Source organism: Echiichthys vipera (genome assembly GCF_963691815.1).
Source record: "Echiichthys vipera genome assembly, chromosome: Y".
Taxonomy (NCBI): domain Eukaryota; kingdom Metazoa; phylum Chordata; class Actinopteri; order Perciformes; family Trachinidae; genus Echiichthys; species Echiichthys vipera.
The window spans coordinates 13,152,650-13,177,729 of NC_139849.1; the positions used below are offsets into that span (position 1 = coordinate 13,152,650).

A 25,080-nucleotide genomic window follows, 5' to 3' on the forward strand; every position below is an offset into this window, starting at 1 on the left:
CACATCACTTTAACCACTGATTGCCCCTTTTTAAGGCAAGGAGTAGTCAAGGGTCAACCTCCTCTCAAGATCAATCTGTCTGCTGCTGCTCCTGTTTCTATTTATCATTGATAGAACAACAACTATTCATTACTCAAGTTGAATTTTGAAATTTTAATTTTTGCCAAACAGACAGCTACTGTAGGCTGGCACTGGGTGAAATGGAGTTTGCCAATCCCTTTGGAGCCTCAGTGAAGGGGGCGTTATTTGTCCCAGCAGCTGAGTGACCAGACATGGGCAAAAACAAGGGTCAAGGCCAAGCATTCACTCCATGGACTGAAAAAAAAGGAGTTCAACGGCATTAAAACGCACGCCCAAATTGTTTGTTGTTGCGACTACGATCTTGAGACACTAGAAGGCACATTCTCAATATTAAACCTTTAAAAATGATGAAACTGAATAGTTCTTGCACAATCTATGTTTTTGTCTAAGGTCAATCTATTTTAAGTACAGTATCATCCTGAGCATATAGAGACTTGGAAGAAATTTATATAAAACATGCTTGAGCCATTAGATGGGTGCCATACCACGTTCTTATAGGCAACAGAGAGCAGGTTACGCTCCTCGCTGCTCAGCTCCTGGCCCTGCTCCGTCACGGACTTCATGGCAGCCGCCATGTCGTCGTAGCGCTCGGCCTGCTCTGCCAGCTTGGCTTTCTGCACCAGGTCGTTCCTATCCATTTTTAGGCTGCAAGGAGGAGTACAGGGAACAGAAAGAGAAGTTAGGGGGTGAACTTCTGCACTGAGGCTCTCCTTTTACAAGAAGGAAAAGGCAAAAGAGACAGAGACTGGGAAAGAGGCAACAAGAAGGACCAGTGTGAGAAATAGGGGCAAGCAAGATCTGAGAAACAACGGTATAAGTAGAGCGAGGTTAAGAAGAGGAAGGAATTAAGGGACAGGTAAAACTATTAGAGGGGAATAGCCAAAATATTGGCCTAGAAGATGAAACGTGTAAAGATGCATAGCTGTTTCATAATCAATCACTAATACTGGTTAGACAATTGTTAATTACTCATCCTAATATAACATTAAAAAAAAAGTAATAAGTAAAATAAAACAGCAAATAATGACATCATTGATGTAATTCCGCGAAGGATAAATGGCCTGTGGTTTGGCTTTCTTTTGTTGTTTAAAATCCACAGTGCCCCTATCATCCTGTCCACTCAGCGCAGAGCGGACTCTCAGGCACAGTTCGTGCACTCAATACAGATCCCCCCCTCCCCGCATGTTACAATATCACAGGCACACGCTTCAAGCTAGGCATACGCTAAATCACGTTAGCAGTTGCTATCTATGATTGAGTTAGCCAGCCTACCTCCATGAAGCCTGTACACCATGCACCATGTTTATTCATGAGAGAAGACACATGGGCGTTCACAGCACTGACGAGAACTCGATTTGAGAGAGCGGAAGTGAGAGTTGTAAACATTTGAAATTGAAAATTAGTTTTATTGCAGTCATGTCCATGTCTCTACCTTCACAAGCAGCATCCCCACAGCACGATGCGCCACCCCGCAGGGCTCACACTGATGTGCAGTGCCTGGCTTAAGTATAATGGTCAAAAAGCTCCACTTTTCGGGAGCTTCCGGTTTGACGAGCCAGGCCATGTCAGCTTAGAGAACTACCCCTGATAATGCGAGTCAAAACTGCAACCCGGATATCTAAAAAAAGAATAGTTTAAAGTTTGATTACAGTTAGTGGGCCTTGAGAATGCCTATAAGGAAAAACAAAAAGTCAATGCAGACAGAGTTCTTCGATGGCGACGGAGCTAGCCAAGCTTCCACGCCTAGCACCGTAATGAAGGATGACGACGACACGCAGATGCACCCCGAAGTGGGTCAAAAAGAGAGCGGGGACCTGGGCCTAATACTGAAAGAACTGAGAGAGTTCAGAGAAGAAAACAGCCAGCAGCTGAAAGCGATTCAGGAGGAAATGAACAAAACCAGTGCTAGGATAGTAGAGACGGAGAGAAGAATTGATGCAACTGAAACACGGCTACAAGTGGCAGAGGATACCATTCAGGACCTGCTTCAGGTACATCTGGACGCTAAGCTGACAAATTTAGAGGGCCGCTCCAGACAAGAATATATCAGAATTCACGTAGTTAAAGAGGGAGTGGAGGAGAATTCCCCGTTGATGGTGGTGTATGTGGAGCGCTTGCTGCGGGAGGGTCTGGAGCCGCCTGGGGTTTATCGTTGTCAAGATGTCAAACTACAGGATGAAAGAAGAGCTGCTGAGAACGGCCAGGCAAAAGCGAGGATTTGAACACCTCAGAAAACGAGTCAATCTGGATCACGACTACGCGTCTGATGTCTCAAGAAAGCGAAGAGAATATGCTGAAGCGAAAGCGGTCCTGAAGGAGAAGCTTTAGACGCCGTGCCCGGCCAGGTTCAGAGTTTTCTATCAGGAGGATGCTGTGGTGTACGACTCGGCGGTGGAGGCAACGGAGGACATGGCAAAGAGGGGTCTCCCGTTGTTGATCATTAAGCACCTGGACTTTTTTTTCTCTCTATATGCTGCCAGGACAAAGACAGTGCCATGCAAGTAGGCCCTCTGCCACCTAACAGTAGGAGAGGCTTTACCTCAGAGCCCTTTAACCATCAGGACTTCACCAGGGTCAATATTAAGACCCCACAGTTGGAGCCTTTCTTGTTCTTATTGTGTTATGTGTGTTGCGTCAGTATCTGTTGCTGTTTTTTGCTGCGGTTCTTTGCAGCTTCTGTGGGGTAACCTGTGATTTATCTTGTTACTTATGGACACTAAGGGTGGTGTGAATCGGGGTTTATGTCTAATCTTTTCTCCCCTTATTGGACACTGAATGCAAGCAGTTAAAATAGCAACTGATAATGTGAATGGCCTTTTCAATCCCATTAAGAGAAGTAAGATATTAACTAAGTTAAAAAGAGATAGAGTTCAGGTGGCATTTCTACAGGAAACACCTTTTAGATACGGAACATGCTAAATTAAAACGATTGGGTTTCAAAGATCAGTACTCATCTTATTCGGCTGGACACAAGACCAATTTCGAGCCAGTCTTTGAAAAGAAAGAAACCGAGGGGAGATTTATTTTTGTGAGGGAAAATTTAGAGGGCTCATTGGTTACTCTTGAATATTTACGCTGCCCCTCATTCTCACTGGAAGCTTTTTAAAACGATATTTGATTTGATAACAGCGGAGACCCATGGGATTCTGATCTGTGTGTGTGGGGGGGGGGGGGGGTCTAAACATTAGATTCAATCCCAACCTTGACTCCTCAAATACACATACAGCCCAACCTAAAGCGATAAACAAAAAAATTAATCTGGCAATGAAATAAATCGGGATAATTGATATCTGGAGAGAATTAAATCCCCTACACATTCTTTTCTAATCCACATTTGGCATATTCGAGGATTGATTATTTTCTTACTTTTGCTAAAGATCTGCTGCGACCTGGGGAGCATGGCCCTTTCAGACCATAGCCCTATTTATTTAAAACTAAATCTTGAACAGCATCGGAGAGATACCACATGGAGGTTAAATACTTTTGTTATGAATCAGAAAGGAACCAATCAAGAAGGATATTGCTGAATACTTGGAACAGAACGACAATGGTGAGGTTTCCCCTCCAATTTTATGGGATGCATGTAAAACTGTGCTTCAAGGAATAGTAATTGGATACAGTGCCCACCTAAAGAGGGCAAGTCAGAAAGAGTTAGCTCAGTTGGAAGGGGAATTAAAACAGTTGGAACAAAGTCACAAAGACACAAATGATCAGAAAATTAGAGCGCTACTTAAGATAAAAATGAAATAAATGAGATCTATACAAAAGACATAAAAAAAAAAGTTAATTTTTACAAAACAGATATATTATGAAGGAGGGTGAAAAGCTAGTAAACCATTAGCTTATAGGCTGAAAAAACAACAAGCAGAGAATTTAATTCATAAAATCCCATTACTAATACTATACACTACAAGTTAAAAGAAATAAGATTGTTTTGAAAAAATACTATAAAAACTTATACTCCCAACCTCAAGTTGATGGAGAGAAAATGGAAGATTGAGAAGATTAATATGCCCAAACTGAATAGTGAGCAGAGTAAGAATCTCATAGCTAAGATAACAGAGAAAGAAATGAATTCAGCCATAAACACATTTTAAATCAAATAAGGCTTCAGGTCCAAACCGGTTCCCTTCTGAATGGTACAGGGTCATGGAGGGTTCTTTGGTCCCTGTGTTGCAGTCCATCTTTAACTGGGTTCTCTAAGAGAAAAGTATACCACCCTCTTGGAGGGAGGCAGTAATATCATTAATCTCGAAGGAGGGGAAGGATAAGTCTGAGTGCGGTAATTTTAGGCCAGTAAGTATGTTGAACCAGGATTATAAAATATTTACCCATATACTTACCAAACATATAGAGGGATTGTAAACACAAATTATTAGCCTTGACCAAACGGGTTTCATTCGAGAAAGACAAACTCAAGATAGTATCAGAAGGACATTACACGTAATTAACTATATAAAGGGAACATCATTTAGAAGCAGCTTTAGTGGGGCTAGATGCAGAAAAAGCTTTTGATTGTGTAAATTGTTCTTTTTTTGTATAGAGTTTTGGACAAATTTGGATTTCATAGTGAAAATAATACAAGCACTCTATGATAGCCCAAGGGCGAGAATTAAAATGAATGGGGCTATTAATTGGGTATCCAATCCTATTTCATTATAAAGAGGAACGAGACAGGGCTGTCCTATCAGTCCTCTCTTGTTCGCAATCTTTATTAAGCCCCTGAGCCAATGGATCATTCAGGAAGATAATATTAAAGGAATAGCAATGAAAGGAGGAGAGCAAATTATTTTGTTATTTGCTGATGTATTGGTGTATTTATCCAACCCAGACCATTCTTTGGCACGGTTATTTGTACTTTTGGAACAATATGGATCCTTTTCGGAATACAAGCTGAATGTTCCAAAATACAAATTCTCTGTTTTAATTACAGCCCCTCGATAAATGTGAAAAATAAGTACAACTTGAAATGGGATTCGGATTCAATTAGATATTTGGGGGTAAATATTCCAATAGATTTGATTATGTTGTTTTTAACTTAACTGCCTCCACCTGAACAAAAAGATTAGGGAAGACATAAGGAGATGGGATCTTATACCATTTCTTAACTTTGGGCCACCTGTGGAATCTGTCAAAATGGTTATTTTGCCAAAATTGCTGTATCTATTTCAGTCCCTTTCACTAGATATATCTGAACAACAATTTCAGGAGTGGGACAAGCACATTTCGAGGTTCATTTGGCAGGGACAGTGGCCAAGAATCAGATATCAGAGTTTACAATTGGCCAAAAACAACGGTGGGATCCCTCTCCCATGCTTAAAAGATTACTATACTGCTGCTCAATTGAGCCCATTAATATGCTGGTGCAACCCAGTATACTAGACTAGATCGAAGGAGATTAAAAGTGCTATATCCCCAAAGCAATTTCAGTCAAAAGCAACTGGACTTGGTTATTTGTCTAGGAAAACGTTTCACTTCTCATCCAAGAGGCTTCATCAGTTCATGTACGCATCTGACCAGGCTTGGACTGGTCCAACTAACTGGTGTGGAGATCCAGGTATTTAACCCTTCACAAGGCCGATGATGTCACTGGAACCCTTTGTGCTCCAAGTGCCAACGACAGTCGTTAGTAGGAGGTAGGTTTGGACTTCATCAGTGCTCTGATCACAACCCGGTTCACCGACAGCCACTGTATACGCCCCTGGTCCAAAAACAGCCAGTGACAACTCGCACCATCAGGAGCTGGTCCCCTGAGATGGAAAGTGCCCTGAGAGACTGTTACAACACCACAGTCTGGGATGTGCTGATCAACCCGCACGGTGAGGACATAGAGGGGCTGACACATTGTCTGAGGAAGTACCTGAACTTCTGTACAGACGTGGTCTCCCCTGTCAAGACTGTCCACTGTTATACTAATAAGCCATGGGTAACGCGGGAAGTTAAGGCTGTCCTCAACAAGAAGAGGGCTGCCTTTAGGAGCATGCCATGAACGCAGCACAGCAGAAAGCCAACACTGTGTGAGGGAAGCTAAGGACTGATATAGGAGAAAGGTTGAGGACCATCACAGGTCACAACACAAAGACAAGCGCTACAGGGGTGACAATGGAGAGGGCGAACGAGCTGAATGACTTCTTCACCAGGTTTAACCAGCCCTTGCCCCAACCCCATCCTTACTGCAGCCATCTCTCCTTTCTACACCCCCCCCCCCCTCCTCCAACTCAACACAATCCCCGGCTCACATCACCACAGACCAGGTCAGAAGACAGCCGAGGAAGCTCCGGCCCAGGAAAGCAACAGGCCCCGATAAAGTTTGTCCGGGACTACTGAAGACCTGCGCTGCAGAGCTGGGGGAACCACTACAACGGATCTTCAACCTTAGCTTGCAGCTAGGGAGAGTGCCTACCCTCTGGCAGACATCCTGCATCGTTCTGTTTCCCAAGCAGAACAGGCCAAGCGAGCTGAATGACTTCCGACAGGTGGCACTCACTTCACACCTGATGAAGACGGAGCGGCTCTTCCTCAGCCTTCTCAGAACCCAGGTACAACATGCCCAGGACCACCTGCAGTTTGCGTACCAGCCAGGTGTTGGTGTGGAGGATGCCATCCTCTACATGCTGCACCGAGACCACTCCATCTTGATAAAGGAACGGCACAGCAAGGATTCTCTTCCTGGACTTCTCCAGTGCCTTTAACACCATCCAGCCCCCTATACTTCAGGACAAACTGAACAGGATGGGAGTGGACCCCTATCTGGTGGACTGGGTCAGAGACTACCGCACTGACAGGCCACAGTACGTCAGGCTGAAGGACACCACGTCTGACACTGTGGTCAGCAGCACTGGAGCTCTTCGGGGCACAGTGCTGGCCTCTCTTCTCTTCACACTGTACACCTCGGACTTCTGCTACAACTCGGAGCTGTGTCACATACAGAAGTACGCCGATGACACAGCCATCGCTGGATGTATCAGGGGTGACAGAGAGGAGGAGTATCGGAGTCTGGTGGGGGACTTTGCTCTCTGGTGCCACACTAACCACCTACAGATTAACACCTCCAAGACGAAGGAGCTGGTCATTGATTTTGGGAGGTCCAGACCAAAACCTCGACCATTCCTGCTAGAGGGAGCTGAGGTGGAGGCTGTGGACTTGGGCTGTGGCTGGACAATAAACTGGACCTGACAACACACACCAGCCACCTGTACAGGAAGACACAAAGCAGGTTGTACTTCCTGAGGAGACTGCGGTCTTTCATCTGAAGCAAACTGCTGTGGATGTTTTACCAGTCTGTGGTCACCAGTGTCCTCTTCTACATTGTAGTGTGCTGGGCAGCATATCCAAGAAGGACACCTCCAGACTGGATAAACTGATCAGGCGGGCCGGCTCTGTGGTCGGCATGAAACTGGAATCGCTGGTGACTGCACAGAGGATGACACTGTGCAAACTGCTAGACATTATGGACAACGCCAGCTACCCCCTGCACACTGTCATCAGCACCCAGAGGAGCCTGTTCAGTGGAAGGCTGCTCCTGCTAGTGTTGTTTTTGGCGGCCTGTTTTACTTTTAGTCTAGTCTTTGTGTCAAGCTGTCATTTTAGTCTTTATCAGTTTTAGTCACGGTTATATACTTTTTAGTCTAGTCTAGTTTTAGTCAAAGAAAATTGTATATTAGTCTGTTTCTAGTAATGCAATTATATTTAATCAACATAATAAAAGTACCTAGTAGTATTGACGAAACCAACATTTTCTTTTAGTCAAACCCATGCAGATATCTTTAATGCACACGCACATCATGTCGCATGAGCTGAATAAAACAGAGAGTATTGTTACTTTAATGTCTTGACTTCGTTCATTATGGGATGCCCTGAGGTGTCTCTTAAGATTCATGGTGGGGTTTTTTTCCAGTGATTTTGTGGTTGCATTTCACCCCTTCTTTTTCCATAACAGATTCCGTTTTCCTTTCCACGTCTATGTGATGAAAGTGTTTCTTCTTTTACTCCCAAACAGGACCCCCGGCTGGTGTCAATTTGTCCTCATTTTTCTTTAGTTGTCGTTAACGCTAATCAACAGCAGCGGCATCTTCAGAATCTAAATAATGCCGCGTATGAGGATTGAGGAAGTGACGTTGTCCAGACGCGAGACTGGGAGAAAAACTACAAAATAATAATAATAATAACAACAACGTGACTAAACGAGTCGTCAACGAAAATGAAGAGACATTTTAGCATAGTTTTTATTTTGTAAACCACATTTCGTCTCGTTTTTATTCGTCAACGAAATTGCATTATATATTTAGTCTTAGTCATCGTCACATGCCCTGCATTTTCATTTCGTCTCGTCTAGTTTTCGTCACGTGATAAAGGTCCGTTGACGACAATATTTCGTCATAATTTTCGTTGACGAAAGCAACACTAGCTCCTGCCCAAGTATAGGACCAACAGGCTCAAGAACTCCTTTGCCCCCTGAGGCAATCATCCTCTACAACTCCTCACTCGGGGGGAGGAGGAAATTAAGAGGATGAGGGAGCCACTCACTGTGACATTAATAATCTACTCCTACACACCTGGACACTTTTCTTCTTTTGTGCAATAACTTTATCCACCACTTAAGTGCAATAATTTAATCCTACTGCTCATTTCTTTCATATACTGTCATACATATTTGATTAACTTATCTGATTTCATTGTCCGTGAATTTTATTTTACCTGTATTCTTTCATCTACCTCATATATATTTGACTAAGAGTTTATTGTTCGTTTTACGTTATACTGTATTTATATAGCTAAGAGTTTATTGGTTATCCTATACTGTATTTTTTTTCATACCACCCTTGTGTTTTTGTAAGCTGCTGAAAAGCTGCGGGAGTTCATACCAAAGGGATCGATAAAGAGAAGTCTAAGAAGATTCCTGGTTTGAATCCCCGCTGGGGCCCTTCTGTGTGGAGTTTGCATTTTCTCCCCGTATCTGTGTGGGTTTTCTTTGGGTTCTCCAGCTTCCTCCCACAGTCCAAGACATGAACGTGTTAGGTTAACTGATGACTCTAAATTGCTTGTAGGTGTGAATGGTTGTCTGTCTTTAGGTGCGTTTCCACTATGTGTCGACTACCCTGAATGAGGCGGGTCTATCTCGCCAAAAACACCTCTAATTTGCATGTGAGTCACTCAAGATGCCGTTTCACTGAGTGGAAAGAGGCCCTATCAGAGAGCAGGCCCTCTTTTGCCCCCTGATATATACCCGGTTGCTAATTGGATGTCGCTCTCAGCGGGATGCGACGTGTGGTACGACAGTGGGTATAGCAAAGATATGTCTTCAAACTTCCGTGTTTCTTGGAACTTAATAATCACAATCCCATTTAAAGTTTGTAGCGTGATGGGGCTGACATTTATGTGATTAATACATCTATTAGGCTATACTTGTATATATTTATGTGGGACACATTAGAGCCACCCAGTCCCTTTGATCTGCAGAAATCCTTTTTTATTTGACTGAAATATCTTTTTGGCACCATGATGGACATGACAGAGCTTTTCTTTTGCTTTATTATCATGTTTGTTTCGATAATCTTTAACCAGGCCAGGTGCCTGACAACAATAACAACGAGAACAATACTGAAGCTAGACCACAAGCCTGTTATTACACACACTGTTATTTAAGGAGAATGATCAGTAGGGATGGAAGAATACACTGACTCTTCTCACTATAGATTCGGTTCCAATAGAATGTTTTTCACAAAAATTGAAAAAATCTCCAAAATATACAGGCTATTCTTATTTCTGAGGTATAAACTGCAAAACAGTGCACATCTCCTTTTCTTTGTAAAAGTTAAGCTGGACATATGTATTTGTTTAAATAACAAAAGCAATAATGCAATTTAAAAAACAAAGAAACTGAGGCTTGGCCTGTGTTCTCCCGTACACCTGATGAATACCATTCTATTAGAGGCACCGTTTACAGAAACAAACCAGCGTCAGGAAATATGAAACATTTACTAAAACATAACTGTTTATTTCTTCTCTGCTCTGACCATCACCAGCTCCAGCTGTATGCTCTGAGTTCATCCTCCGTCTCTTTTCACGCATGCGCCTCCGTAGCGTACTGGGCTATTCTTGAAATGATTCGTAATGATACGTAATAACTTGCTCCGCACTGCTGCCAGCCTGTGTCACTGACAGCGCGTAGGACAGGAAATGGATGAAGATACACAACTTATTTCATTTCCTAAAGACAAAACTGAGTTAGAACCTCCGATTAAAACAGACCAGCGTGTCGTGCTGCGGCTGCGCCATCTTGAGAGACTGACTGCGGACGTCAACAAAAAGTCAAAAGTAGATAGTGGCATCTGATTTATTTTTCATCTCAACCAATTCGAAACGTCACACATTTGAATCGATTTCAAAATATGTCTCAAAATGCATCGTTACATCCCTAGCTCAGATTTCAGCACCAACCAGAAGTTAGAGCAAAACTGTGCGCGCGCACACACACACTGCAGACCGTCAGCAGACAGGCTGCAGTGAGGTGCGCGTCTGCGTGCGTGCGTGTGTGTGCGAGGATGACAAGGAGAAAGAGTGCTATGCGGAGATGAATAAAAGTAACAATATTTCAAAAGCGCGTTGAAGAAAATTAAAAAATCCGGAATAAATTTGCGGCGCTCAGTGTTGATTGTGTGGCGCCGCGTCAGACATTGTTCTGTGCATGGGAAACACTGTTGAAATTTAAATCGCATTTGAAGGGGAAACTCCCGGGAAATAGGGCAGGGTGTGTTAGCTTTCATATCACTACGCCATAACTGAGCTAAGCTAATAGGTGTCAGTTACGCTGTTCTGCAAATAACAGGGGGCCATTTAACCGTAATGTCGGGTACAGCCAGCAGCTCACCACTATCGTTACGTTATTTGTGGTGTCATGTACTGGCTGTGTTTTAGTATTGGCGGTTAAAAACGCTGCTTTCACGAGGTTGGGGCACACGGCTCTGCAAAGCTGTCAAAATGGCCAAACACCATGCATGGCATCGAGCGGAGCCTGCTGGGCCTTTAAGAATGAGCGATCTACAGCACATTATACAGCACATTATACAGCACATTATTAAGACCACGGTGCAACCTCATGATGGGTGTTTTTTTGCTTGTTATGTCTCGCTATTTAGCCATAGTTCTCGGCCTAAATCCTCGCACCCAGCCTCAAAAACCACAATAGGCACCTTCCGCCGCAGAGGCAGGGAAAGGGGCCACCGCTGGAGCTGCTGTTCCCCCCCCCGAAACAGTGTCCTAACCCTGTACACAAGACAGTAATCGAGTGATATGCAAGTGAACTCACATTTAGAGCGTGCTAGGAATCCCGATTTTATCTCTGAACGATGGGAGTTTGTGAGACAGTCCTCCGCTTGCTGCTCAGGGTATTCAGGGCAGTACCACTTCCGCCTGCTCTGACATTTCCGCTTCCTCCAAAAACCCACCCCGCGCCAGTATCCATGGCGACCGCACCAGGGGGTTTCCTGAGCACCTTGAGAGGGGCTTTGACGTCACGAGGACCATGGCAACTGCTACAGGATTACAACGGTCTCCTGCTCCTGTCGTATTGGAGTTCAGCTGACATAGCTGTGTGTGGGTTACACAGATTTTTTTTTTTACTGTGAAACCCTTAAACGCAGTCCATCAACAATCATTGATTTATTTGTACAATACATACATAGGCCTACTTGGCTCGAATTAATTTGTGGTGCATTTTCTTTTTCGTTCAATGTATTCAATAAAATAATGTTGGAAATGCTTTCCTTTAAGTTTTTTTTTAATTCAACAAGCCATTTGTTGCATTTAAGTAGTATAACTGATTAACCTCCAACATAATCAAATCAACAATTAGTACCCTGGAAAGAAACATAACACATTAGTATTAAATTTATCAGCCAGTCCAACACTGTACAGTTCACTCTGCTGGATGCAACAATAGAAACGTGATGACATGAGGCATGGATTAGTGTTCTGGCGGCTGCAAAGGAGAGAGTGGGGCGAAGGCGTGAAATGTCACAGAGGTGTAAGAAAGAGGTTTTGGTGACGTTGATGTGTGACTTTAATAATGTAGGAACAACAGTTGACAGGAAGGGTGGTCTTCAAGCCATGCACTCTACGCACATTGGATGGCCACAACAACCAGTGAGAGGTACTGTGGTTGTGGTTGTTGGAATGACATCAGGAAATGATGCCTCCTTGCCTCCACAGTGAAAACACACCACCACTTGATCTCCACAGAGCATTCTCTGCATTTTTCCCAACTCTGAGGTTCTGGTGATAGGGGTTTCATTACCCCTGGAGAGTTCCATCATATGCAGGGTGGACTTAGCGAAGCAGATCCTCACAAGGTGATTCAACCTGGGGCACTTGTAGTGCCCATCTCTTTAGTGCCCTTCTCTGCCTTCTCTCACAGGAAGGGTAGTCACAGGACTTGGACAGAACATATCCTGCAGTGCTGCACTGAATCAAGGCACCTTAGATGGAACACCTAAAGTTCTGCAACAGGCTAGTACCTTTTCTAGAAATCATTAGTGGTTAAAACATTAATGGTCAATAAAACCTGGAAACAAACAATTAGTGGATGAAAACATTAATAGTCAATGAAACCTGTAAGCAAAAAAAAATAGATAGGCATTTTGTATGAACACTGAAACACAGATGTTAAAGAATAAAATAAATCTAGTCAGTTTAGCTTGATAGTCTAAATTAAATGTAAAATGCTAAACTATAAAGGACAACTTGTAACTTATAGAGCCATTCTTTTTTTGTCATAATTTCATTTGTGTAACTTTAAAATCTAGTGTAAATTTTCTGGGTATAATGTTGTATTTTGCATCCATTATGAACAAACATCATTCACAATCTTAGTATGAAATCTGAGTACATAGTTGGCAATAAAGTTTTTTCTGATTCTGAAAAATAGGCATATTCGGCCTCTCAGGTCCGTGTCACTTAACTATGCACAGTAGGGGTCATTTTATCAGGTCAGGTTCAGGGGAGAAGGAGTTGCCCTTGGTTCACTGTGATCACAGGCTTTCAGGCTCTTTGAAAATGTTGAAGAAACTTTCTTTATTATGGCTTTAAACCGTTTTAATCTTTTCTCCGATCCCTGCAGGAGCACAAATCATTAAATACATTGTAATAGTACCCTTCTAATATTATTCATATTAATGAGTCATTGAAAACTGGCAGTAGCTCAGTCCATAGGTGACTTGGCTGGGAACCGTAGGGTCGCTAGTTCAAGTCCCTGTGTGGACCATGTATGGAGGGTGGACTGGTGGCTGGAGAGGTGCCAGTTCATCTCCTGGGCACTGCCGAGGTGCTGTTGAGCAAGGCACTGAACCCTCAACTGCTTGGGGCGCTGGTCACTGGCAGCCCCCTCGCTCTAACATCTCTCCTCAGTTGCATGTATAGGTCCTGGTTGTGCATGTGTGTATTTTGGGCCTGTGTGTGTAAAATGTATGATAATAAGAGTGAAAATTGAATTTCCCCGTGTGGGATAAAAATAAAGTAATTCTTCTTCTAAACTCCCTTAATTGCTGCATTGAGTGAGTTTAAATGTATAATCAGATTTTAGTTGTGATGAAGACTGATTGTATTTGTTTAAACAATCCCATATTACCTTGTCCTCGGCCCCCAAAGTCTCTGGAATGTCTTGTATGGCCACACTGCTATGATGTTTGTGTGGTACCAAATGAACAAACCTGAAAGCATGTGACATACGTATATTGCAAAATCTCTTCATAACTGTATTTTACTGAACCAGAAGTCATACATCATATAAGTTTATTATTATTATTGTGCATGTATCATGTGTAACCTGGACGTGTGTCCCTCTCTTTTATAAAAGAGAGCTATACTGCTGATCCTAAGTATGATATCGACAAAATCTGGATCTAGGCTTGTATCAAAAATCTTAGACCTAGGACCATTCAGTTCAGGATTATCACAGGTTAACTCAGATTCACACGCACTGATCTACTAGGTTTGGGAAGAAGATTGGCAATTGCAGGCTCTATGAGAGAATAAATATGACCTCCAACCCACACAACACAACACACAAGACCACAGGCTTATGAAACAGAAAATTATATTTTATGTAAATAACTTGTTCAGTTTCCTTTACCCCTTTTTTTAAAGTAGGAAGATCTTTAAGAAAAATAAATATAAATTACTAATTTAAACAACCCCAAATGGATTTTAAAAAATATATATAAATAAAATAAAAATTAAGTATTTAATTTCCCCAAACATTTTAGGAAAAAAAGAAAAGAAATGTGGTACCACTTCAGTGTTTACTGGTTGTCGACTTTCAGTTTCCTTATGATGTCAGTTTTATTCAGTTATCAGTTTATCTTTGTTTTCGACCTTCAGTTTTTTATGTCAGTTCAGTTATTTGTGTATCTTGGGCCCAAGAACAAAAAACAACCTGGATCTCAGATGGAGAAATGTAGCAAAATAATTAATAAGGCGGCTCTCAGGCTGGGGTTTCTCTTGCCTTCTCTTTTTCCTCCTGTTTTTTTTCTCTGTCGTGCACCTTCACACCAATTAATTTATAAATTAATGGACGGAGCTACGGTGACGTCATTCATAGATTTGCAAACCTTCTGTAATTAACGGTGCAGGGGAATAACACAATGGAACCAGACCCAAATGGAGACAAGGACACAGGGTATGGTACTAAACAAATGTAGGTGCAACCGGCACCCAAAGATGATTGTTCATTTCTGGATTAACGTGAACTTTCAGTTTTATTATGAGAAGGCCTCGGCCTGCTCAGGCAAAAGGGACGACTAGGCCCAAAGCCTGGCTGCCTTTGTCTCTGAGGGCATGGCCATAAAACAAAGGCCTGCCATGCCTTCTCCCCCACAAATCACACCCAGGTGTGATTCTCCAAGGGACCCCCAAACTGTTCATTGGCTGACTTGACCTCTGGCGATGACATCACCAGGGCCTATATAAAGTGTAGCACACAACCTGCACTTCCTCTTTTCTCTTGGCCTCTCTTCCTTCGCACTCAACTCGACGCGCTCCTGCGGATCCAGGAGACCAGCTGCCCGCTGTCCCCTCGGCCCTGGACCTGGCCTATGGCCCAGGATCACCAGTGAAGGTTAACCAACCGGTTATTCTCAACTGAGCACAGCAAAGAGCGATCTGTTTCCTCTTTTGCCTAAAAGCAACGACTAAGACAAGAACCTTTCTTCAACCAGCCGATGGCATCAAGCAACGCAAAACATCTCCCATCTCATGGACTGGTAACTAATCACCAACTGGGCATTACTACATGTTATAGGACTGTATGAACGGCTAGATACAATTGTAACTATGTCATAACCTGAATAACAACTGAGATCTCCAGATTGCGGGCCTTTGTGTAACTTAAATGTTCACACCTTCTCTGCAGGCGTCCAAGCCCCCACCTCTTCTCTTTGTCTCTCTCACACACACACACACACACACACACACACACACACACACACACACACATACACACACACACACACACAAACACACACATTTGCTGTTAGCTTTAGTTAGTCCAAGGGGCGGAAGTAGCTCAGTCCATAGGTGACTTGGCTGGGAACCGTAGGGTCGCTGGTTCAAGTCCCCATGTGGACCATGTATGGAGCGTGGACTGGTGGCTGGAGAGGTGCCAGTTCATCTCCTGGGCACTTCCGAGGTGCTGTTGTGCAAGGCACCGAACCCCCAACTGCTCGGGGCGCTGGTCACTGGCAGCCCCCTCGCTCTAACATCTCTCCTTAATTGCATGTATAGGCCCTGTTTGTGCATGTGTGTATTTCGGGTCTGTGTGTGTAACATGTATAATAATAAGAGTGAAAAAATCCAATTTCCCCGTGTGGGATTAATAAAGTTCTTCTTCTTTATTGTGTTTTGTTTGTTGCATTTATTAATTTGTTCATAAATGTTTGTGTTTACCGTATGTCTGTTTATTTAATATTACACAAAGATGAATGAGCCAGCCTCTACTGTTTGACTAGAGTAATTTTTATTATCTTTGATAATTATTGGTGATAGCTAATATTTACTTGATTAACGCTAAGTTTATTGAGAATACTCAATCTCATAATCTGAACTTGAGTCAAGGCCCTACATTTGATTGGTTCTCCGTGTGAAGTTTTAATAAATTAAAGTTATTAATTTTTAGTAATTTTTCTTTATTAATTTTCTTTATCAAATATTTCATTTGATAATCACACTATTGATCCAATTAAACCCAAAGTACACAAATATTTAATAACAAAAACAAAAGGGAACCAATTACAGGGGAAAAGTTCAACACGGACGAGATGGTCAAGGGTAACAGGTACTACCCGTCGGGGATCTGGACAAGGGAACGGGATCTCAGAGGGAAAGAACAAAGAAACAATAATTAATAAACAAACAACACAAAGGGAAAATGCAATCAAAACAAGAAACGGGTGCCAAACCAACAAGAAGTTACCACGTAAATGAGAACAACGGTCCGGCGCCGAATATGTGTCACCTCCGGCTTCTTATACACAGGGAGAAATGCAGGGAGAAACAGACAGAGGGAGACAAACACACAAAAGGAAGAGAGAAGAGACCGACAAAACCTGGATCCTGACACCTTCGTAAAGAAACCTACCCGGACGCTGCCATCTTCTTTTTCTAGGTCCATGGGGCACTGCCGTGGCGACTTGTCTTTCTTGGCCACGAAGAAAAAACCCACTCCCAGGGGGGAGGAAGAAGGACGAATGATCCCGGATTTAAGTGAGTCGTTGATGTAGGTTTCCATGGCCTCACGTTAGGGTCCTGACAGGTTATAAAGACGACTGGTAGGGAAAGTTGACCACAAAGTTGAGTAACAACTCAATGGGACAATCATAGGCATAGTGAGGTGGCAGGGATAACGCCTTAGCCTTGCTAAACACCTCCGCGAGGTCATGATAAACCGGTGGCACGGAGGACAAATCTGGAGGTTCAGGCAACGAGGGTCTGGAGTCACTGGGGCACCTAGGAGGAGCCGAACGAAGGCAGGAAGAATGAAAACTGCTGCTCCAACTCAAAACCCTGCCTGTTACCCAGTCAATAACAGGGTTGTGAGTGATAAGCCAGGGGAGACCAAGAACCAGGGAGCATTAGCGGACGGCATAATGTGAAAAACTATGGTCTCAGAATAATTACCAGCAAGTGACATGGTCCTAGGAATTGTCTCCACAGAGATCTGTGCAAGCTCCTAACCACCGAGACCATTAACCACCAACGGAGTGTCTAGATGAACAGTCGGGAACTGACTAGTTCCCACCAACTCGGAATCGATAATGTTAGTATCCGCCCCTGAGTCGATTAGAGCTTGAAGGGAGAAAATCTCTGCCATCACAGCTCAAAACAATGTCCAAATGAATGCGGTTACGGGGAATAGCAGGAACAACAGATCGACTCACCAGAACCCCGTCTGCGACTGGTGATCCTGGTCGTTTAACTGAAGCGGACAGGTAGCCAACTGGTGGTTAGGAGCTCCACAGTAAATACACAGTTTGCCTCAAAAACGCTGTTGACGTTCGGCGGGGGTCAACCGGCTGCGGTCCAACTGCATGGGTTCTTCCTGGACTGGAGCGGAAGACACGGTTGTAAACAGGTACACTAGGAATAGGGTCGAGGGAAACAGTTATTGGGCCTGGCGTTACGGAGGGGGATGACTGCCTCTCACGCCGCCCTTCACGGAGACGGTTATCATTCTTGATGGCAAGGCCGATGAGCTCCTGAAGGTTAGTGGTCTCAGATCTCCCCACTAATAAGTCCTTTACCTCCTCGTTCAGCCCATTGAAAAATATGCTCTGTAGAGCCCTATCATCCCACCTTAACTCAGCTACTAAGGTACGGAAATCAACAGAATAATCCGCCGCACAGGCGGAGCCCTGACGCAGGTCAAGTAATAGGTTGCTAGTGACACAATTCGAAACTGGGTGGTCAAACACGGAAGGTATCTCGTTAGAGAATTGCTAGAAAGTTGCATATTGTGTGAGAGGGTTGTTCCAGAAAGCTGCTCCCTGCACCTACCGGTTAGCAAACCTAGCACATATGCTATCTTGGAACTATCACTGGCGTAGGTGAGGGGCTGCTGACCGAACACTAGCGAGCATTGAAATAAGAAAATCTTACATTCCCCCAACTTCCAACTTCCCAGTATAGCGCTCAGGTGCAGGGAAATAAGGTTCACGGGGCGGAAGGTTACCCACTGTGGTAGCGGGTGACTCAGCATTCGCAGAGGTAGCAAGGAGAGGCCCATTCTGTCTCTCTATGCGTGGAATACAGGTAGACAGCTGGTTAAGACTCCCAAGGATTACCTGCAGCGTCTGCGAATGCTGACCGAGCAGAATACCCTGAGAGGATACCGCGTGACGAACGCAGAAACCCGGAGGGTCGATTTCCTTGTCTGCGGGGTCCATGTTATGGCCGCACCGTTCTGTCATGAACGGTGGGGGGGAATAACACAATGGAACCGGACCCAAATTCAGACAAGGACACAGGGTATGGTACTTAACAAATATTTAATAAAAAAAACAAAAGGGAACCAATTACAGGGAAAAAGTACAACAAGGACGAGATGGTCGAGGGTAACAGGTACGGGTAACGGGATCTCGGGAAAATACGGAGGGAAGGAACAAAGAAACAATAATTAATAAACAAACAACACAAAGAGAAGTTACCACGTAAATGAGAACACCGGTTCGGCGCCGGAAGTGTGTCACCTCCGGCTTCTTATACTCAGGGAGGTGATCAGCAGAACTGGATACAGCCGGTGTGGAACCACGCCTACCAGCTCCGGACAAACAAACCCACAGGGAAGACACATGCAGGGAGAAACAGACAGAGGGAGACAAACACACAAAAGGAAGAGAGAAGAGACCAACAGAACCTGTATCCTGACACCTTCGTAAAGAAACCTACCCGGACGCTGCCATCTTCTTTTTCTAGGTCCATGGGGCACTGCCATCTTTAAATTTTGCAATGGAAAGTAAAGGGAGGAACTTGGGGGGACCAGGGTCATCGATTGGATCCTGAGTTGGACCTCACGAGGGGTCCATGTGCCCGCCCACTTCTATCAGCAACCTGACGTGTCTGAGCGGCTGCTGCTGCTAAAAACATTAGCTTGAATAATTGGAGGGAAGCTGTACAGCTAACTCAACCTTCATTACTGTAGTAGAACTGCGTTTGGTAAACATGAAAAATAACTGTTAACCTTGTGTTGTTATTGTAGCTGAAGTTACACTGTGTAAGCCTTCACTGTCATTAGTTGACTGTAGATAACGTGGATAATGGAACGATAACGGCATTATATTACATTATTATAATATTACCTTCAGTTTGATAATGGCGTGCTGTTTGTTTAAGACTCAGGATATCAGCAGACGAATTTAGATAATTTAACTAGTTTACACCACAGAATACTGTCTGAGTGCAGCTCAGTATTATGTGTGTTAAGAATTAACGTTTTTTATTTTTTAAGTCTGCATTATTAATATTGTTAATGACATTCAAAGTATTTAACTAATAAGCTGTTGATATTAATCTTTACTGTTTCAGGAACAAAAACAGTGTGACAGTCACCATGGCATGTAAACCCGCTCTATGTGAGGAATAAGTTACATTTCTATTGCTATTTAATGTAAAACAGTACAGCAGACATTTTATTGTTTATAACTAAGGCTATTCCTCTACAGTCTACAATATGATAAATTTCTCACCATTACAGTTTTTTCTGTCCATCCAGTCAGTGTGTGGGTTATAGGAGATTATGTCCGGTGATGGGCTGACAGAGCTACAGAGAACAGGGGAACAGCCTTGGCATTGAGGGAGCTGACATATTGCATTTTGTATTTACTCTATGTATTTTTACAGAGATACACTTGAATGTAAATTTTTGCACTGAATTGATTGAATTATCTTTAAAGGGTTTACATTACACACGATGTCAGCTGGGATCGGCTCCAGCCCCCCGCGACCCCGACAGGGACAAGTGGTTGAAGATGAATGAATGAATGAATATGAATTAATTCAGATTTTAATGTGCAATAAAAGTTCTTATGAAGGTCTTGCCAAAGTGTGTTTTTTATGTTGCAGATCTGGTGTGAATTTTAACATAAGCAACATGTACGGTATTGTAATCAGTTAAGAACACATTGATAACAGTTTTTACCACAACTTGTAATCTGTTACAATGCTCTTTATACAGTATGTTAGCTGTTATCAACATTATAGAAATGTGCCTTGTGATTAATCAAGCAAGAGTATTCTGTAGTTCATGTTAATACACTCAGTACTGTAAAATCACAGCAGGAAAACAGAAAACTAGGATAATCATTTATTACATTTTTCATTTACAATAACTGTGGATATGAATAAATATTGTGCACATCAACATTTACTTGTGGGGTTTTTGAAGCTCAAAAGAAGGGGTGTAAACCTAGGCGACAGTTCGAGAACCTGTGTGTGGTCTGCTGTCAAGATATTCTGTAATTCCTGTGAGTTTGAATATAAGGTCCGACGAGTCTATTTGTAGAGGTCGGACCGTCTTCATATGTCCTTTGTGGTTTTGAAGACTAGTTTCATTTTCTGTGTGATCTTGAGGCTCTGAGAAGGCGAGGTATCCTAGGTGACAGTTCGAGACAATGTGGTCTGCTGTCTGATATTCTATAAATCCTATAGGGTTGAATATCAAGGTCCAATGAGTCCCGTTTGGAGATTGGACCGTCTTCATATTTTCTGTGTAATTTTATTTTGTAGACTAGTTTAATAAAAATATATATATGCACTTAAAGCTATATAAGTGATGTCTTGAATAGACATAAATGAATATAATGTGTTGTGTGAGGTTGGTGCAACCTAACAAATGAGAGAAGTGTTTTGGAAAATACACAAGCATTTAGGGAGAAAAATGAATGATTTCTGAATCTATTATTTAAAGGAGTAGAAATTTTTGAAATGCAAATATAATTTACATGAGGGTAGGGATTCCCAACTACAATAAAATGGGCGTATGAATGTGGTAAGAAAAATAAACTTTGTGGTAATTCACTTCAGTGTCTAAATATCCAGTTTGGATATTAAAGGGTGCGTTGCTCGTAACGAATGTGTTGTATAAACCACCTGGCTGAAAGGTTATCCGAAGTTAGTGGATGTGTGATAAGATCTGACCATCTTTTCATGGGAAGATCAGCGCGTGTGAAATAGTCTGAGTGATTGATAAGCCCATTGAAAGTGAAAAGCACATCCGTTTAAGTGAATCAATAGACAACATGGGTAACAAAACTGGGAAACTCAAGTCAGTATCTGATCCTCTTACGGGTCCTTCTAAATTAGTGGCAGAGAAATGGGGTAAAAGTGTTGTTGAAAATGTTCCACTGTGGCACCATTTGACTGAAGAAGTTTTTCCTATAATAGGCACATTGAGCACTGATTGTTTGAAAAGGTGTAGAGTGTTGTTAGAAGAGAAAAAGGGAAAGAAAGTAAGAAAAACTATAGACTGGCAAGCATTTGAAAAATGGGAAAGAGAAGCAGCTTTTAGGGACGCTAAGTCTGTTGCAGGTTTAATGTTAAAAAAGGAAATAGGAGAAGAAGGTGATACAAAGAAAGAAAAACAAAGACGTAGGGCCAAAGAATGGAATATGCCTCCCCCATATGGTGCCCCCATGTCTGCAGCCCCTCCTCCCTCAGAGACAAAAAAACAAGGACAATCACCGGATGCTGACTACCCCCAAAAGAGTGAAGGGGAGAAGGAGGAGAAACCAGAGCTGTACCCTGATCTGTCAAATCTTTCAACACCGAGGAGTGACAACAAACAGACTGGAATTACCAATCAACTAGTTAACACCACCTCTCCCAGAGATGTCTCTTCTCCAGTAGCACCTTCTTTCAATTACTGGCTCAGGGGTCACAAAGACAAAGGACACCACCAGATGCCTATGCTGACGTTTTCCAAATCCACAGCCACGGCCAACAGATGAAGAGGCACAGGCTCACTGGGAGCCAGAAGTATTGGTTTACAGGCCGTGGCAACCGGATGAACTGAAGGAGATTGCAGGAGAACTGCCGGATCCTCAAAAAACTGGAGGTGAGAAATGGGTGGCGGCAATGCAACAGCTGTTAACAATGTATAATCCAACTCTGCAGGAGGTAGAAGCTGTGTGTCGGAGGTGCTTTAAGCTCAGATGGGCCAACATCCGACCGGCCAACTGGTCTTCATCCCCATCTGTTGGATCAATGTGTTTCAATGACATGATGACCAGGACGGCTGAAGCTGTCCGTGCTGCTTTCCCCTTAAGAGTGTGTTGGCCTGAGATCCACAACACAAAACAAAAGGAGGGTGAGTTAGCAGCTGACTATCGCACTCGCATGGAATCTGTTTTCGCAGCTCACTCCGGCATCGACGCAGACAATGAGGTATACAATGATTTGCTGAAAACAGCTTTGATTAATGGACTTCATCCTAGCCTCAAGGATCGTGTCATGGCTACATGTGTTGGATGGGAGACTGGGACCATAGCGAATGTTTGGACACATGTTCTACACGCCGGACGAAATAAGGTAGATTTGGACTCTAAACAGACACAAGAACTTCAGACTGCTCAACTGATGTATTACCAGCAGGGTGGGGCATATAATCCTGAAAATAAATGGAAGCCGCACCAACCCAACATCAGAGGGAGGCGTAGACTGGGTCCAAGCCAGGATTTCCAGGAGCACACCAACAGCCGAGACAGATGCAAGATACAGTGCTACAATTGCGGGGGCCATGGGCATTTGTCATATGATTGTCCAATGACATCCGACCAGCGAGGAGGACAAAATCCAGGGGAATCATGGCCACACGCACCACCAAGAGGTCTCTCTGTGCAGTCTCTGGGGCAGGCAGGTCAGAAAATACAACACATAGACACATATACACATGTAGACACTGTTGAGGATAGTGACAATCCAGTTGTCACATATCAACAATATATACACTTAACACAAGACTCTAAAACACCCCCTACATTGCTATTAAACATAAAGGTATTAATGTGACATTCCTTGTAGATTCGGGAGCACAAGTCTCTGTTATCCAATCCAAATTGCTCCCTGAGGCACCCAAAACAAGTAAATTTTAAAGACAATAGGAGCTTCAGGGGTTCCAGGCTTTGAGCCATTGTCTCAGCCACTGACTGTATTGTTTGGAGATTACAGAGGTGAGCATCAATTCCTTCTCCTGATAATTTGTTAGCACGTGACCTTATGTGTGCTCTAGGCATTGATGTACATTGTGATTCCACAGGAATCAAGGTGACATGTGCCACAGCTGGTCTATATCCTGTCTCTGTTTCTGGGCGTGATTATCAATATTCTTGGGACCTAATTCTTGGACTAAATTTAAAGGATATAGACAAACTGTTGTCCATGATACCACAGATTACAGAGACACCTAAGTATCTGCAGTGTGTGTCACATTTCTCACAAAAATCTAAAGATTACACCTATGAAAATACATGGAATGTTGGAGGGTATAAGGAGGACATAGGTATAGATACAGTTGTTGTGGGTTTAGAGTTCGCAGCTGCGTCAGTAAGTCTGTCTGAAACTCAGTTGACCTTGTTTTCAATGCCTGGGTCTGTGCCTCACATTCCACTGGAAAAAAAAATCCGATGTTGCATGGACCAATTTGGGACCCTGGGTTAAGGCAGCTTTACTGACGACATACTGGCAAAATAGACCAAATGGTAGTTGTTACTCCCCATCAATGAAAATCACATCTTATCCTGTAAACATGAAAGCAGCAGTCAATCGAAAAATTCACACATACACAAATGAGGTGACACTAATGACATTAACTACTGAAGAGGAAGCATTGGTTTCAACAAGTACCTGGGAAATTGTGGGCTCAAAATAAATTTGATTTTGGAAATGTAAAAAGAGCAATTCCTGTTACTGTTCAGCCCATGCAAAAGACAATATCCATGTAGCCCAGAATCTGTTGAAGGCATAGATCCTGTCATTCTGTCTCTCATAAAACAAAGTGCCATTGTGGAATATCTCAAATATACCTCCCATTTTACAAGAGGCATCATAGATGTCACAAGTTTGAGTTTCTGGTGATTGATTTTAGAGAATGCAATATTGATGCATCACTTTAAATCCTGACTCATTATTCTGGGTTTTTTTTTGCTTTCACTCTCAATGGTATTTCAATTTTTGAATTTAATGGTATAGTTTTCTGGGAAACCCTGGTTTAAAAAACTGCCATAGTGATGGTGAAGTTTTCAGAAACATACGTCTTGTTTTTGCAAATTGAAGCATTAGATATAACAATAATAATAAGGATAATATTATTAATAATGATAATAAGTGGGTCCTGACTGCATCCATCGGAACTGGATGGGTTTTTAAAAAAAATAAATAGATTAAATTCAATGCCACTTATGGATTATTTTATGTTTCTGTGGAGATCTCCCCCTGTAAAAAGAAACTTGGCCAATGACTGACATTTTTTTGACTGTGACTGCTGAGGCAAACAGCCTGTACCGACTTAAAATGACCTACCCGATCGAGCTCTGATTCTTTCTTTTTAATTTTTGCATGATAGTTGTATGTCAGTAGTTTTATGTCTATTAACAAACACTAACATCTGACCCTATTGTATTTTCGAAGTGTGCATGTTCTGCATGATACTCATTGTCACACTAATGTTTAATGTCAGCCTGAAGCGCTGTACTGTCTTCATTTTTGAGCTTTGATCCTACAGCTGAAGATGGAGAACCATTCTTGAATGGAAATGTTTAACAGTGGATCAAAACCATGGGATGCATTGTTTGATACATAGTGTCTAACAGTGATTCTGTTTTTCTTTATAGATGGTTCTGCGAGGAATCCATCTAACTGCTCTTTCTGTGTTTGCCTTTGAACTAAACTGCCAAATAACTCGTCTGCTAAAGCGACAGAGTTATTTGTATTAATCTGTGGTTTTCTTTCTAGGCGCAA

At 42.8% G+C, this 25,080-nt stretch overlaps 1 protein-coding gene across 1 annotated transcript in view; it reads right to left on the reverse strand.

The window, feature by feature from the left end:
- The window catches only part of LOC310966178 (14-3-3 protein beta/alpha-1-like), a 68,353-nt gene extending 56,843 nt beyond the window's left edge, over window positions 1–11,510 (reverse strand). The window contains exons 1-2 of the mRNA XM_083940036.1: window positions 11,390–11,510; window positions 567–726 (exon numbers count right to left, since the gene is read on the reverse strand). Coding sequence (XP_083796162.1) covers window positions 567–719 — 153 coding nt within the window. The 5' untranslated portion in view covers window positions 720–726; window positions 11,390–11,510. The remainder of the gene's footprint in view (window positions 1–566; window positions 727–11,389) is intronic.
- Window positions 11,511–25,080: the final 13,570 nt, after the last annotated feature.